Here is a 14,578-nt window from a genome sequence, read left to right on the forward strand (position 1 = left end):
ATATTTGCAGATTGCTGCTACTACTGAGGAATGAAGAGCACACTGTATTTGTGCCTGGGTTGTACACATTATTTCCTTCTGACAATTTATAAAAAGTAGATTGTAACCACAGTCTACACCATGACGGGGATAATTTGGCTCAGAAGTAAATAAGGGCTAATGCAACAACCACAACAACCATTGGCAAAACAGTAGTCTCAGAAGTGAAACCTATTTGCTGTGGGAGTGCTTTTTAGGTTGAAGCCTATCAGACAGCAGATCTGTATGGTTTGCTAAAGACATCTTGGGGAAATTCATAAAGTTTCCCTGGGAATGCATTCCGCCGGCTGCCTACTGTTGGCTTTGTGGTTTATACCGCACATTTTCTGGCTTTCTAATTGCTGGATTTATTTGGTTTTGGCTGTCTAAATTCAAATCGTCCCTCCCAAGGCAAAGCCTTTTCACACTACCCCTCCTTGTATTCTTCCACCATTGCTCCTTTCTTGAAACATGTCTGTAAATGGTGTTCTTATCTTGTCACATTTGCTATGCATGCAAAGACAGAGGACCAATGTCAGTCTCTGTCTACCAAGGGAGATTGGTGTTTACTTTTCTTTCTCTGACTTCTAAGCGAGAGGATTTATGTGACAATCTTGCTGGCTAATGGGGGTAGAGGAGAGGTTATTTTCTAGAACACAACATTTAAATGAAATGTGCAAGTAGTTCAGAAAATGTCAATATTAGCAAAGCACAAATGAAGCACATTTTTTGTTAATTCTGGTGTGTTGGAAACAAATACTTTAATATGATCAAAACAAATCAATACACTAGGTATTGCTATTTCCACACATTAGTGTTTTTGCTTTGTGTAGTTTTATTAGTAATTCTGTATGTCTGTGCAAATGTAATGAACATTTCAATTGCAAATGTGTTGTCTATAAATGACAGTGTGCCCACACCATGCATACTCCACTCTACTCTGCACCACTCTATGCCAATGGCACTCTACTCTGCACCCCTCAAATTTACACCACTGCAATCTATGTCATTCCACTCTACGCCTCTCTACTCTACTCTGCACCACTCTATGTCAATGCACTCTACACCAGCCCACTTTACACCACTCTAGTCTAGGCCACGCCACTCTGCACTGCACAACTCCACTCTATGCCGCTCTGCAACACCGCACTTTATGCCAATGCACTATTCTCTGTACCACTCCACTCTATGCCCCTGCACTCTATGCCAATCCACTGCATGCCATTCTAATCTACTCTGCACCTCTGAACGCTACACCACTTTATGCCATTACTCTACGCCACTCTGCTTTACTCCACTGCATTGTCCCCATACCACTCCACTCTACACTACTTCACTCTGCCCTGCACCACTCAACTCTATGCCACTGCACTCTGTGCGACTACACTTTACTCCACTCTGCTTCACTCCATGCTACTTCACTGTACACCACTCTGCACCACTTTACTGTATGAAAATGCACTCTACAAAAGTCTGCTCTAGACTACTGCACTCTTCGCCACAGCACTCTACACCAATCCAGTATAGGCCACTCCACTCTTGTCATGACGTCTTGGATAGTCCCATCATGTATACCCCATTTGTATATACATTGTCCCATCCACACACCAATAACGATTTGAAACAGGTGACCGTTTACCTAGTTGCTTGCGCCTGTCTCTTCGACACCAGGCTCTAAGTATTCTATCATATTTCCTGTACCTCTCTACATAAACATGTCCCCAGGCACAGCAGAATTATTCTGTATAAGAGTCACCACTTTTTTTCATCCTTGGCCAACAGCCAGCTGTACATGATCACACTTGTTTGGAAAAGCATCGGTGATTGTTTTCAAAACATCCATGGTTGTTTTGAAAACATATCGATTGTAGAAAAAGCCCTGGAGTGACCACTTCAGTATAAAAGACCCTCAATCCCCCCTACAAATTTGAGGAGAATTCCTTTCAAACTGAGACGGGGTCCTGTATGCCGAATCTCCGACACGCAGCGGTCTGTAATCCCTTATGGGCTGTCATCCTCGAAGCAGGGACGGGGTCCTTCATTCCCAACCATCAGGTGAGAGGACTGGTTCTTCCCTGGGGGTTTCATGACTACAGTTACACATTGCTATACACATACACACCTACACATCCAAGTTAGGCTAGGTACATTTTAGCAAAATTACTTACGGTGCGCATTTTAGGGAATATGCAAGTGCTACTGTTTTTATCGGAACTGCTTCTAGTCATCTTATTAGCACTATGGTAGAAATGTATCTACTATTTACTATATTGGCACTAGCAATCTCTTTTGCATGCTTCTGTTTCCTAATTGTCGCAGCACATATGTTTTATACGAGGCTGTCGCTGGACCAATAAATACTTATTGAAACCTAATCGCCAACCTGTGTATTTTATGAGAGAAAGCAAGCTTGAGTGTCTGAGCGAAACATACTGTACTATTTTCCGCTATCCCTGAGGAATCAGGGTTGTCATGTTCAGTGGTTGTCAGAGACTACCTACACCACTGTAGGATGGTAGTGGCACTGTACAGCTAGCTGGTTTAACAGCTGACATATCCTGTGGGGTTGTCCCAAAGCGGTTGGGACACCAAGCCCTCAGTTTAGGTCATCCAAAACTCTGCACAACTCCACTCTATGTCAATACACTACACCAATGCTTTCTACACTTCACTCACGCCACTCTACACCACTTCACTCTATTTTGGAACAATCTACTCTATGCAAATGCACTCTGTGCTACTGCTCTGTACAGCACTTTATGCACTGCACTTTATGCCACTATACTCTAAACTACTGCATGCTATGCAACTGCACTCTATGTCACAGTACTTTATGCCACTGCGCTCTACTCTGCACCACTGTAGTCTACATCACTCTACTGTAAACCACTCTACGCCACTGCACGCTACAGGAATGCACTCTACACCACTGCACTCTACGATTCTCTACTCTACAGCACTCAACTCTACACCACTTTACTCTGCACTCTACACCACTCCACTCTATGCCACTGCACTCTACACCATTATTTCTCTACACTACTGTATTCTACTTTGCACCACTCTCAGCCACTCTACTCCACACCACAGCACTCTATGTGACTGCACTTTACACCAAAGTATTCTACGCCACTGCACTCTGTCACTCTACTATACACCACTGCACTCTACTATGCACCACTGTACTTGACGCCACTGCATTCTGCAACACTGCATTGTAAGCTGTTGAATTCTATGCTGCTGTACTCTACAATGCTCTACACCAATGCAATCTACATGAGTCCACTCTACTCTAGCCACTCCGCTGCTCTCTAATCTACACCATTCTACTCTTCAGCCCTCTATGCCACTGCACTCTACACCACTCTATGCCAATGCACTCTATGACACTCTGCACCACTGCAGTCTACGACACTCTGCTCAGCAACACTGCAGTCTACGCTACTGAACTCTATGCCACTCTACTCTGCACTGCTGCATTCTATGCCAGTGCACTCTACGAGACTGTACTCTGCATCACTCCAATCTAAGCCACTGCAGTCTGCAGCACTCCACTCTACACCCATGCACTCTATGCCACTCTACTCTGCACCATTGCTCTCTATGCCTCTGCATTCTACTATGCAACACACTAATCTACACCACGGCATTCTCCAACATGCATTGTACATTGCGGAATTCTATGCAGCTGCACTCAACACCACTGTACTCTGCGACACTCTATCCCAATGCCCTCTACACCAGTAATCTGTACTCTATGACACTCAACTGTATACCACTCTACGTGACTCCACTCCAATACACTTCACTCTATGCCACTCCACTCTACTCCACTCTTTGCAGTTCCAATTTATGAAATTCCATCTCCACTCTCCTCTACACCACCAACTTTCAGCCTGTGCTGCACAGCAGCTACGCTGGGATACAATATGGCTAAAACACATTGGCAAAGCCAAAAGATCTTGCATACACGAGACCTATTGGCTTTGCCAATGCCGGTTTTGTTAAATATCCACAGTAGATATATGTGCAGCCAAGAAGTACATATTTAAATTGGTCCATTAAAACATTACAAATTCATTCAAAGGTGGGCTGCTATGAACGTGAGCTCATGCACTGCAAACTTCTTGAGTGCATTTGTAATATTTGAACAAACCTATTCAGAGACAGACACAGTGGATTTGCATGCATTCACTGTGGGAAACTTTGAATGAATTTGTAATATTTGAACAAATCTATTCAGAGATCGCCGTGGTCGATGCGTGTGCATCCTAGAAGCCTTACATCCTGTCAGCCTGATTTGAATGGACTTGGTGCCCACTGCCCATGTGTGCACATCTACACTTGCCGTCAGCCATCTTGAAATGCGTTAAAACAATTTAAAAATGGACACCTGTTAACACGTAGCAGGAGAAAAAAGCGATGATGAAAGGGCAAGAAGTGGGAGGGGAGCAACAGAAGTGTAAGTGTGGGAGAGAGGTGATATTATAAGAAAACAAGCAGGTCTGGGGAGGGCAAGGATGCAATGGAAAAAGTGAGGTGGATGCAATTTGAAGAGCCCGGCACAAAGTGAGGAAGAATCATCACAAAGGGAGAGGGCAAGAAAACACACGCACTCCCTTGGAGTGCTTAAAAAAAAGAAAAATATTAATTTCCTGAATGCAAGCAATGTCAACAAAGGAAGGATACAATTCAACAATTCAGAATGATGTCAGAAATAAATGTTCCTTGTTGGAACAAACACAAGAATAAATAAGAAAGCTATTGGATAAAGAGGAGACAGCTGAGATAAACAGTACATCCATCCAAATATTATCAAAGTCTACTCTATGTTTATCGAAAACAGCAGGTCTGGCCAACAGCCAAGACCTAAAATGGGGTGCCAATATGCAAATACACTGAGCAGTTTCGTAGTATTGCAAGGATCCAAACAAGGGAGAGGTCAGCAATTACACAAAATAAAACGTGAAAGCACTAGATCCACTCTCGTAATGTGTATGAGATGGATGAAGAATACAGTTCGTTCCCTGTGTGGATTCTTTAAAAAGACAGACTAACTGCATGTGAGAAATATAATATTAAGCTCTTTATATATAAAAAAAAAGGTTTATTTCCTGTCAACATACATTTACTTTTCAGAATGTAAATTATGTTTCAGTAGAGCATGATACAAAATTAAAAGTCAATTTTAATTAATTTGCTTTATAATTGTTAGCATGGAATGCTCGTTCTGTGGACTAGAAGTGCAGTATCTTTTTAAAAGAGTTCCCATTGCTAGGCAACAGAGCTAATAAACTTCTGGACTGCAGCAGTTTGAAACCACAAAAATAAGTTTCTACCAATTATATTAGCATTCACTGTGAACCACTTACTACAGGCCAAGCGTGTAGAAAGCACAGGGTGCTTGACCCTTAGGCAATACCGTCCACATCGTCTCTCTCAACATTGAGTTTCTTCTTGTTCTGCCTTACCTCCAGGCATCGCGTGATGCCCAGCGCCCCGCCCTTCAAGAATCGTATAAAATTGTCCCCGACCAAAGGGCCCAAGGCAAAGAGGTTTGGCTCCTTTGTGGCTTCAAATGTGTATGGGTTGATATGCACAGGGTTTCCTTTGCAAGTGATTGGCTGATTTGGGATATGACCTATGCTTCGCCCTTGCTCTTTAAGAAAAAACAGATTAGGATTGGATCCTATCAATATTAAGGCAGCGCAGAATTTCAAAACCTTCAAGCCAGACGCACCCTGCAAGACACACTTCTTATCTGGCGTTAAGGACAGCACACAGTGCTCCGGGTAGCTGGTGTACGTCGAATGTAGGTGAGTAGCGGTGGTGTACGACTGAGTGCACATCAGGTGATAGACCTTGTGGTACTCTGGATAAAGATTTTTGGGAAGTTGCTTGAATATAAGGCTGGAGTCATTGGCATTTCTGCGGAACACGTGTATTACAGGCAGCTTATTGTTGTAGGCAGACAGTACAGCATCAGCTGCAGTGAGTCCAGCTCCTACAACCAAGACATGGTCAGCGCTGCCACACAACTTCCCTTTGCTAATGGCAACTTCAAAGTCATGCAAAGAGTGGTAGACAAAAGGCAAATGCTCTCCCTCGATCTCCAGTCTGGCAGGAGAATCAAACGTCCCAGTGGCCAGGGCCACACTTTCAGTGAAGAGGCAGAACGGCAGGTGAGACCCGTCGGCAGCTCTTTGGTAACCAGAGACCTCCCAGTTCCTCTTGATCATAGACTTCGGCTCTGCTGCGGGGTCTATGGGCAGGGCCTGTGGAGGAGAGTTTTCAAGCTGGTCATCTTCCTGGTTCCGATAAAGCTTTGTTACAGAGGTGACGTATGTGTTTTCAACAAAGTTCCTTTGCAGTCCCATCACTTTTACATACTGCTTGTAGTATGAAGCTATTTCTTCTGGAGTGGCTCGGTCACTTTTTATGTTTCTAGAAGGAAAACAGAAGCATCAGGTGTGCAGAACAACACATTCGAATGTATTTACGTTTTGAAAATAAAATCCAAGCTAAATACAATTCGAAATTTGATATTTTTTTCCAGCATAAATTTCTGATCTAGATTCAAGAACTCGCTATCATTTTACCACAGAAAACTTGGATTCATGTGACAACTTCTACAATTGAATTGTTTTTTTACCATGTACTATGTGTCTTTGAATTACAGGTCATCGCTAAATAAATCACAAATTCATACTGAAACCAAAGTATGTGTTATGGGGAGAAAATCAATGCGCCCATACATTAAAACTCCAATCACTAAGTAGATTATGTTGATATTGGGCCTGGTGAATAGCTACTAGATCATTGTTACAACTACACAGAAGCTAGACACATGTTGACCTATAACTATATAAGACAACTAAAGTTTAATAGATAGCGCCACACATTTTTAAGATCGGTAAGAGAACTTGTTCATTAAAGTTTTTCCAGAGAAGTACCTCTTTCACTGTTTTCAACCTCACACATTCGCACCTCAACCCCAATCTACTCCTTAACTCCCCACACCCGCACTTCACCAAACGGCGGACAAGAAGATCTCCGGCAAAGAGCCCGCATTGAGGGTGCCCGTCGGGCATTGCAGTGCCGGCCCGACGAGGCTCAAACGTCCTATGATGAAGCATGACACCTATGCGGGTGTGTGAGGGCATTTGATTTTTGCAGGGTCACGCCCACTGCATACCCTATAAAATAGTTGTTGACCCACATAGACACTCAGTCTTCTTTAGGAATTTCTATAACCAACCAGTAGTATCTTTATTTATATTATTTTGAAGCACATATTTTGTTGTATTAATGAATGGTGATCTATCCAGGTAACTTGGAAAACACACAAGAACTAGATAAGTTAGTAACAATGTCGCCTCAGCAGCTCCACCTATCAAAAGTGCAATCCTATTGCAGACTGGACAATTTGTGCCACACTAAATGAAAGCCTGGCACAGTAATTGCCTATTCAGTAGGTAAGTTAATGCCAAGAGGTGTATGACTGGCAGAGCTGAAGGGTTTGGGTGCCTTGAGTTTAGCAGGAGATAAGATACAAGTAAATCTCTCACTTTCCTACCCGAGTTTTCAATGGTCCTAATGCTCACGCTATAGGTATTTCAAAAGGAAGTCACTCCGTCTGCTGGGCACTAAATTATGCAGTCCTCAGCAACTGAGTTAGAGTTGGAGATGTAAAATTCACTAGTGTCATGGAGAGTAGGAGCTGAGGGGGAGCGTCTCTTTGTCTTGGCAGAGCGAACTCACCTACTACGATGGGGTGGGAATTAAAAGCAACCCTGGGAATCTGTTGTTATGCAGCTGCATACTGCGCTAAGGTGAGGTGGCAGTAAGAAAGTTCAACTGGCAGGATTGCGGATGAATGTGAGGTCAGGGGTTGGAAGGAGGACTGGCCGTTCCCAAAAAATATTACTAAGATGAGCAATATGATACATTTCAGAGCACTTTAGGCCATATATTTATTGATTAGAAGGCAATAGTTCAGCAGTTCAGAAGATAATTTAGGAAATAATCCAATACTTGGGGTTCTGAAAGTACTCAGGAGCTTTACATCAACTGCAGCAAATCTTGTATTTACCTGCTTAAAAGTGTCATGAAATGCACCCTCTTTCTTTCTTGTGCCTTTCTTTGTTCAAGAGCGAGGGTAGTTTAAAAAAAGATCGGAGTAAATATTTCTTCTGCAGAAATCAATTGTTCTGCGGGCAACTCTCTCACAAGTACACTTCATTTCTTTTCTCTAGAAACTCTGCTTCTGAAAATCAAAGTAACGAATTGGAATAGCTTCTCTTTTGCCAGCCAAAGACAGTTTGTCCAGGAATTTTAAATGTTTTTCACTTAAATTTCCTTTGAGCTCCATCCCTTCTGTTAGAGTTTATTAGAAGAAAAAAAAACAGTTTCTGATTGAAACTCTCTTGTAGAAATGAGTACGGTATAGATAGTCACAGAATTATGCACACAATTTTTTTTCCACAAAATACACATTTCGATTGGCCATGGGCTAACACAGATCAAGGGCCAGACGTCAGCGAGCTAGGATGTGTGTGTTTTGGCCATCTGATTAGCAGTGGGCTTTGCAGACAGTGAGTGAGGGAAAGAATCTATATGCCTGGAGTTTATTGGGGAGGACAAACCACCCCAGGGGCCCAAGGACTTTAGTGACCTAATTTAAGGGGGGGCACAAAGTGTTTTAGAAGACTGCAGCTGGCTGAGCACAGCAGTCATAAGAGATCTGATGTCTACTGCTTCAAAAAATACTGCTTGGTGAGATTGTACCGTGCACTATGGTCGACAACAAACCAGGTTGGAGTTGGTAGGGAAAAGTAATAGTGAATAACTATTAAGACCGGACAAAAAGCAACCCAGCACTGAACTGGGGATGCTGGGGGAGGCAACAGTTGGTAGCCTGGTGAGGGGAGGCAGGTTGATCATTCTTTACATTGCTGATAAAGGTGAGGTGTTTATTTTAGAAAAGGTGAAACAGTTGGACAAGTGTATGGGCAGTCTCAGTGGAGTGCTTTTGGTGAAAAACAGGCTCTAGACATTTGAATAGGATGTAGGATGAAGGACAGTGGTGGATCTGGGTGAATACAGAAGCATTTTACAGAAGGAGACCTGAGAGAAAAATGGGTAGCTGGGCAAAGAAGTGTGGTCAGCACTGGGTTTTTAGCATAGCTATGATTACCACAGATTTGAGGTTTTACAGGATAAAGTCACTTGTGGAAAGGTCTAATTAAATACATGTGGGATGGTGTGGGGAACTGGGCTAGTGTGAGATGAGTTGTTTGTGATGGTAGTAGGATTGTAGTGCACTGATAGCTCTTGTGAGGATGCTAGGGGTCTGCTCATAGGTATATACATGCTTGAGGGTTCAAAACTTTACTCACTTTTTGAGGCATGCACATTTATATTGAGTCAGTGAATTTGGGTAAGGACTTAACGCTGTGAAGCTGGTAATCAACAGTCAAGGTGAACAGAGTATAGCGGACTAAATTGTTCAGCAACTCAGCCACCTGCAAAATATAATCCACGCAAATACAAAAACAGTAGAGGGAAGGTATTTTATTATTTACCTGAGTGCATCCTCAAGTCTGTCTTGGGGTTAAAATTACAAGTCATGGGAAAGGACAGAAAGTCTGCCCTCGCCCTGATGAAGGCATGGGTGTGGGCAAACTGAAATACTGCCTATCTGCAGTAGCCAATTCAATGGGCCTTGTAAGAAACTGACATACTGGTTGAGGAGGGTGAAACCCTACTCAAGCAGGAGCCACAATCCTTGTCAGGCCAAGCCACAAGCAACCCTAAATTAACCTGTGCGTAACCTCTGGGAAGTTTGACACAGAGCAGTCAAGCTTAACTCAGAGGCAATGTGTAAAGTTTTTGTGCAACCCTACAAACAGCAAGACAGCAAAAACACACCACAAAAGGATCCCCATTGAGAAAAAATAGAAGAATTTTAAATAAATAATACAAGACCAAAATGATGAAAATCCAATCAGTAGAACTGGAGATATGCAGGTTTAAAGATTTCAGTAAAAATAACACCAGAAAGTATAGAGTGCCAACAGTGGATATCTGGTCTAGCCACACTAGGACAAAGTCAGAAGACCAGGCTGAACGCAAATGGATCAAAGACCGGCTACAGGGTCACAGTTAGGCCCGCTCAACAAAGTACATTTAATCCTGGTTTGCAGAGCATTGTAAGGGTCCGCGTCGTAAATGCGGGGTACTTAGCCGAAGTGATGTATTGATTCTAGGATGCTACGAGGCTACAGTGCAAGGATCCAGTCAACGAGCGCTTGCGATGCGATGTTTGGTGTGGAGCAAGCATCATGACGTTGGGGCAATGCGTCTGTTCCTAACAGCTCTCAGGCTGCGATACGGAGTCCATTGTCAAGGCTGCCCTTGGAAAGAGATGCAAGGGCCTGCGCCAAGGATTCATGGCACAGTGGCGGTTCCGATGAGGTGAAGGGCTGCAATGCAGGTCTTTGCAATGGAACTGATCCACACAGCAGTGGCGATTCCGCAGTTCTGCTCTGGGTTGTGCCGCGCAGCATAGAAAATACATCAGTTCCACTGGATCCACAGAGGCTGGCAAATAACTTTAGGCCCACTTCCAAGGGCTCAGGACTGGGGTGGCACCACTTGGCAGGGTAGACTCACAGATGCCAGAGTTCAGGTGCTAGGTTCAAGGTAGTTGGAGACTTGTCTCCCTGAGGATATAGTCAGGAGGCCATCTAACTAGCCTTTGGAGTCACTCAGGGGTCCTAGGTTCAACAGATGCAGGTCTAGTCCTTCTTTCCCAGGCAGGAGGGCAGCAAGCAGAAGGGTAGCAGTCCCTTCAGAGAAGCAGCCCAGCAGAGTAACAGTCTTTTCAGCAGCACAGCAGTCCTTCTTCCTGGCATGGAATCCACCACAGATCCAGAAGTGTACTGAAGAGGTGGTGACTGAGGTCCAATATTTATACCTGGTGCCCTTCCTCTGGAAGGTGGGAGAAGCTTCTAGAGGTTTCCATTTGAAGTCCCCAGCCATTCTGCCGTCTCTGCCCTGGCTACAGGGGTATACAGCTCTTTGCGTGAAGGCAAGACACAGCCTATTCAAGAGTAAGTATGGCTGTGCCCAGCTCCGCCCTCCCATTCTTCCAGTGATGGCACACCTAAGCTCTCTATTGTGTGTGGCTGTCTAGGGGAAATGCACAAAGCCCAACTGCCTGCTACACCCAGTTATGTGACCCAGAGAAGGCTATAGGCACTAAATGGCTAAGGCAGGAAAATGCCACCTTTCTAAAATTTAAAGACACATTTATGCATTTACCTTTCTAAAAGTGGCATTTGCAAAATTGAAATTAAAAAATCTGACTGTACCAAAAGATAGGATTTTTCATTACAATTCTAAAGACACCAAACGTGAACTGGTTACTTCTTCCTATTTGAAAAGGACAGCATATTAAATATAATAAGCTAACTCTAGTATTATCCCATACGAGAGGTAGGCCCTAAAAATTGAATTTCAAGAGCTTTTCACAACCAGGACAACGTAAAACTAAAGAGTACACAGCACACTTTTTAAATACACTGCACCCTGCACTCTGGGCTTTCCAGGGCCTACCCTAGGCATCACTTACATGCATTAAAAGGAAGGGTTGGGCCTGGCAAAAGGTTTATTTTGCCAGGTTGAAATGTCAGTTTAAAACTGCACACACAGGCTGCGCAGACAGGCCTGAGACACGTTCGAAAGGGCTACTTAAGTGCTTGGCACAACCAGTGCTGCAGGCCCACTATTGGCATGTAATTACAGGTCCTGGGTACATGTAGTACCACTTTACTAGGGAGTTATAAGTACATTAAATATGGCAATTTTTTAAAGGAAAGAGCATAATCACTTAAGTACCGGTTACCAGTTGTAAAGGACACAGAGTCCTAAGGCCAAAAGAAAATTCAGCAAAAAGTGGAGGGTAAATGAAAAAAGTTTGGAGGTGATGCTGCAAACAGGGTCAGGTCCAATATGACTCCCTTCCAGACTAAAGGCAGGGGGGACTGATTCAATACCTCGATGGACTTCCCTGCTTAGGCGATAGCATGTGGACAATGGCCCTCTACTGCAGAGGCACTTGTCAGTTCTACACCCCTCTGAATTCAGTTGGTTCCCTCTGTCTACACTCTCCTGAGCCACTCGACAGACCCATGGGGAACCCTTCTCCTCACTGCGGACCCCAAATGTGGAGCACCTAACCATAACTTGCTCATAGATGCTACCCAGTAGGCAGACAGTACCACTGTGCCAACAAAGTGATGTGGCCCATTCCACCCCTTGTATGAGAGTTCTATCCCCAACCTAAGGAAAACTCTGCCCAAAAGGACAGCAACCAAGAGAGCCCACTGAAAGCTCTCAGTGACAATAGGCAGGCACCAGAACATTCACAGCGAGGTGAAAGCTTCAAGCGGAGATTTTGGGTAGACCTCACTTCTAGCCTTGGAGCTGGCAAAAAGTTCCTTATAGGCTCCTGAGGGTTCTCCGACCTCTGCGGTTTCTCAGAGTTTAGGGCAACAACTATGGGTGTTAGGCACCCTACTTTCACTCTCCTTCTCACTAGTTCAGGTGTGCTATCCTGAGATTGGCCACTCAGGCCAAGGTCTATACCGAGGCTGAACAGTGAGCGGGTGTCAGTACTCCCTCACCCTGCCCCTCCATCTGGGTTCCTGTACCGTCCACTTGGGAGTGGCTATTCCAGAAAATGAAACTGCCAGAGATTGCCCCTCCTCTCAGTTCTCCTGACACCAGGGGCAACTCATTCACCAGAATGCAGTCTATGGGCATCTGAGGACTAAGTATGATTTCTCGGTGTCACCTCCCCACTTCACTCCAGGGGTAACAGGGGTGGAAAAATTCTTGCCCATGGGCCTGAGTTGACCTACATACCTGGCCTGTGTAGTGCTCAGGAAAAACTAACTGTTCCACTATCATGGTCTGGCTAGCTTCGGTGTCCCTCAGAGGAGTGACAGGGACCCATTCACTTTCACCTGGTGGAAGTGACTACTCCCACCCTTAGGGATCACAAGCTCAGCCTTGGAGTCTATCTCCACAGTAAGGGAGATCGTAGCATGGTCTATGACCTGCCCCTGGGGATTGCTCACCCCAAGTCTATGTTGGCCACCCCTGTAAAGGCCCCACCAGTGGCTGGTCTCTTTGGACAGTCTCCCATCTTGGGTCCTAACTGGGAGCATTTAAACCACTTGCTAGAACCTCCTAAGTTTCTCAGAAGGCACTTTGGAAAACTTTCCCACTGCCTTACACTTGTCTGGGTAATCTTTACCCTCCCCCTCACTCTACATGGGGAACCTGAATCACCCTACTTGGGGCCACCTCCAGGTACCTTCTTGGACACTCTGGTACTGACCCAGAGATCCCCCTCCTTAGCAAGCTCCCAGAGAATCAAGTATCTTTTTGTATGGTTACTCCCTAAGTTTGTGAACTGATACTGCTGGTTTTTCAACTCTGAGTGTGCACAGACCTCAGTGCCCTGACCCTAAAAGTGTATGTCGAATTGGTTATACCAAATTGGAAGTGCTAACTTGCCTTTAAGTCCCTAGTAAATGGTACCCTGGTACCCAGGGCATGCAAATTAGAGGGGTATCCCAGGGCTTGCAGCACTGATCTTGCCACCCTTGCGGTCTTTCAAGTAAAACAAGCCCCCAGTCCATCACTGCAGACTGGTAGAGCAGCCGTGTACTGCTAGGCCAACTTTGTCATTGAAAGCAATGGCAAAGCCACCACTTCCCCTGGACAGGTGTGTAAAACACCCCTCTGGCAGGCCTACCAAGCCCTAAAGGCAAGGTGCAACATATGACACAGGCCAAACATGTACTTTACATGTCCTGACAGTAAAACAGGCAAAACTACAGTTTTTACTGTGTAAAGACTTGGTCGCCCAATTGTCAAGTATAGGGTTACACGTTGACCCCCTCAGCTGTGCAGACTCCTGAATGGTGACACGAAAGTGGGCACTCCAAGGTATCAAACAACATTAAGCCCTACTTGTATCTAAAGTAAAAATGTATGTAACTTGTTTCAGTGTGCAGCTTTAGCAAAGCTGCCACTTTGTTGCCTTTTAAAACTTCTTTGTCTTCCCGGGCACACATGGAGCCTGCTCCATGAGAAAGCTAACTGCCCCCCCTGGAGAGATCTGCCAAAGACTCTCAGGAAGGAGCACAATGAGGGACTCCAGGCAAGGGACATATCCCCTCCCTCCTGCAGGAAGCTACTTAGGTGTTAGCCCCAAATGGCAAGCTTCATAGGTGATGCCGCCTTTGATGGGACCGTTGTTGAGGTAGATAGGCTGGCACAGGGAGCAGAGAGGGGAAGCCAGTTGGCAAGCCAGTTTTCCTAGAGGTGTGTAGCAGTGAGTTAGCCACATCCCGGGGGTGGGCTAGGGAGGTCTGTACACCAGGAGAGGGGTCTCGCCATCTTGGGAGTGGGCAGAATGGTGCATCCTGGGATAGCCAGATGCCATACTTCACAGGAAGTGGTCACTAGGTGGGAGGGAACCTGG

General features: G+C 44.9%; 1 protein-coding gene across 4 annotated transcripts in view; it reads right to left on the bottom strand.

The window, feature by feature from the left end:
* Positions 1-5,104: 5,104 nt before the first annotated feature.
* Positions 5,105-14,578, bottom strand: part of OSGIN2 (oxidative stress induced growth inhibitor family member 2) — a 223,493-nt gene continuing 214,019 nt past the window's right edge. For all 4 annotated transcript variants that reach the window (XM_085605313.1, XM_085605311.1, XM_085605312.1 and 1 more), the window contains one exon: positions 5,105-6,462. In XM_085605313.1, coding sequence (XP_085461439.1) covers positions 5,430-6,462 — 1,033 coding nt within the window. In that variant the 3' untranslated portion in view covers positions 5,105-5,429. The remainder of the gene's footprint in view (positions 6,463-14,578) is intronic.

Source organism: Triturus cristatus, chromosome 5_1 (assembly GCF_964204655.1).
Source record: "Triturus cristatus chromosome 5_1, aTriCri1.1, whole genome shotgun sequence".
NCBI classification, from domain to species: Eukaryota; Metazoa; Chordata; class Amphibia; order Caudata; family Salamandridae; genus Triturus; species Triturus cristatus.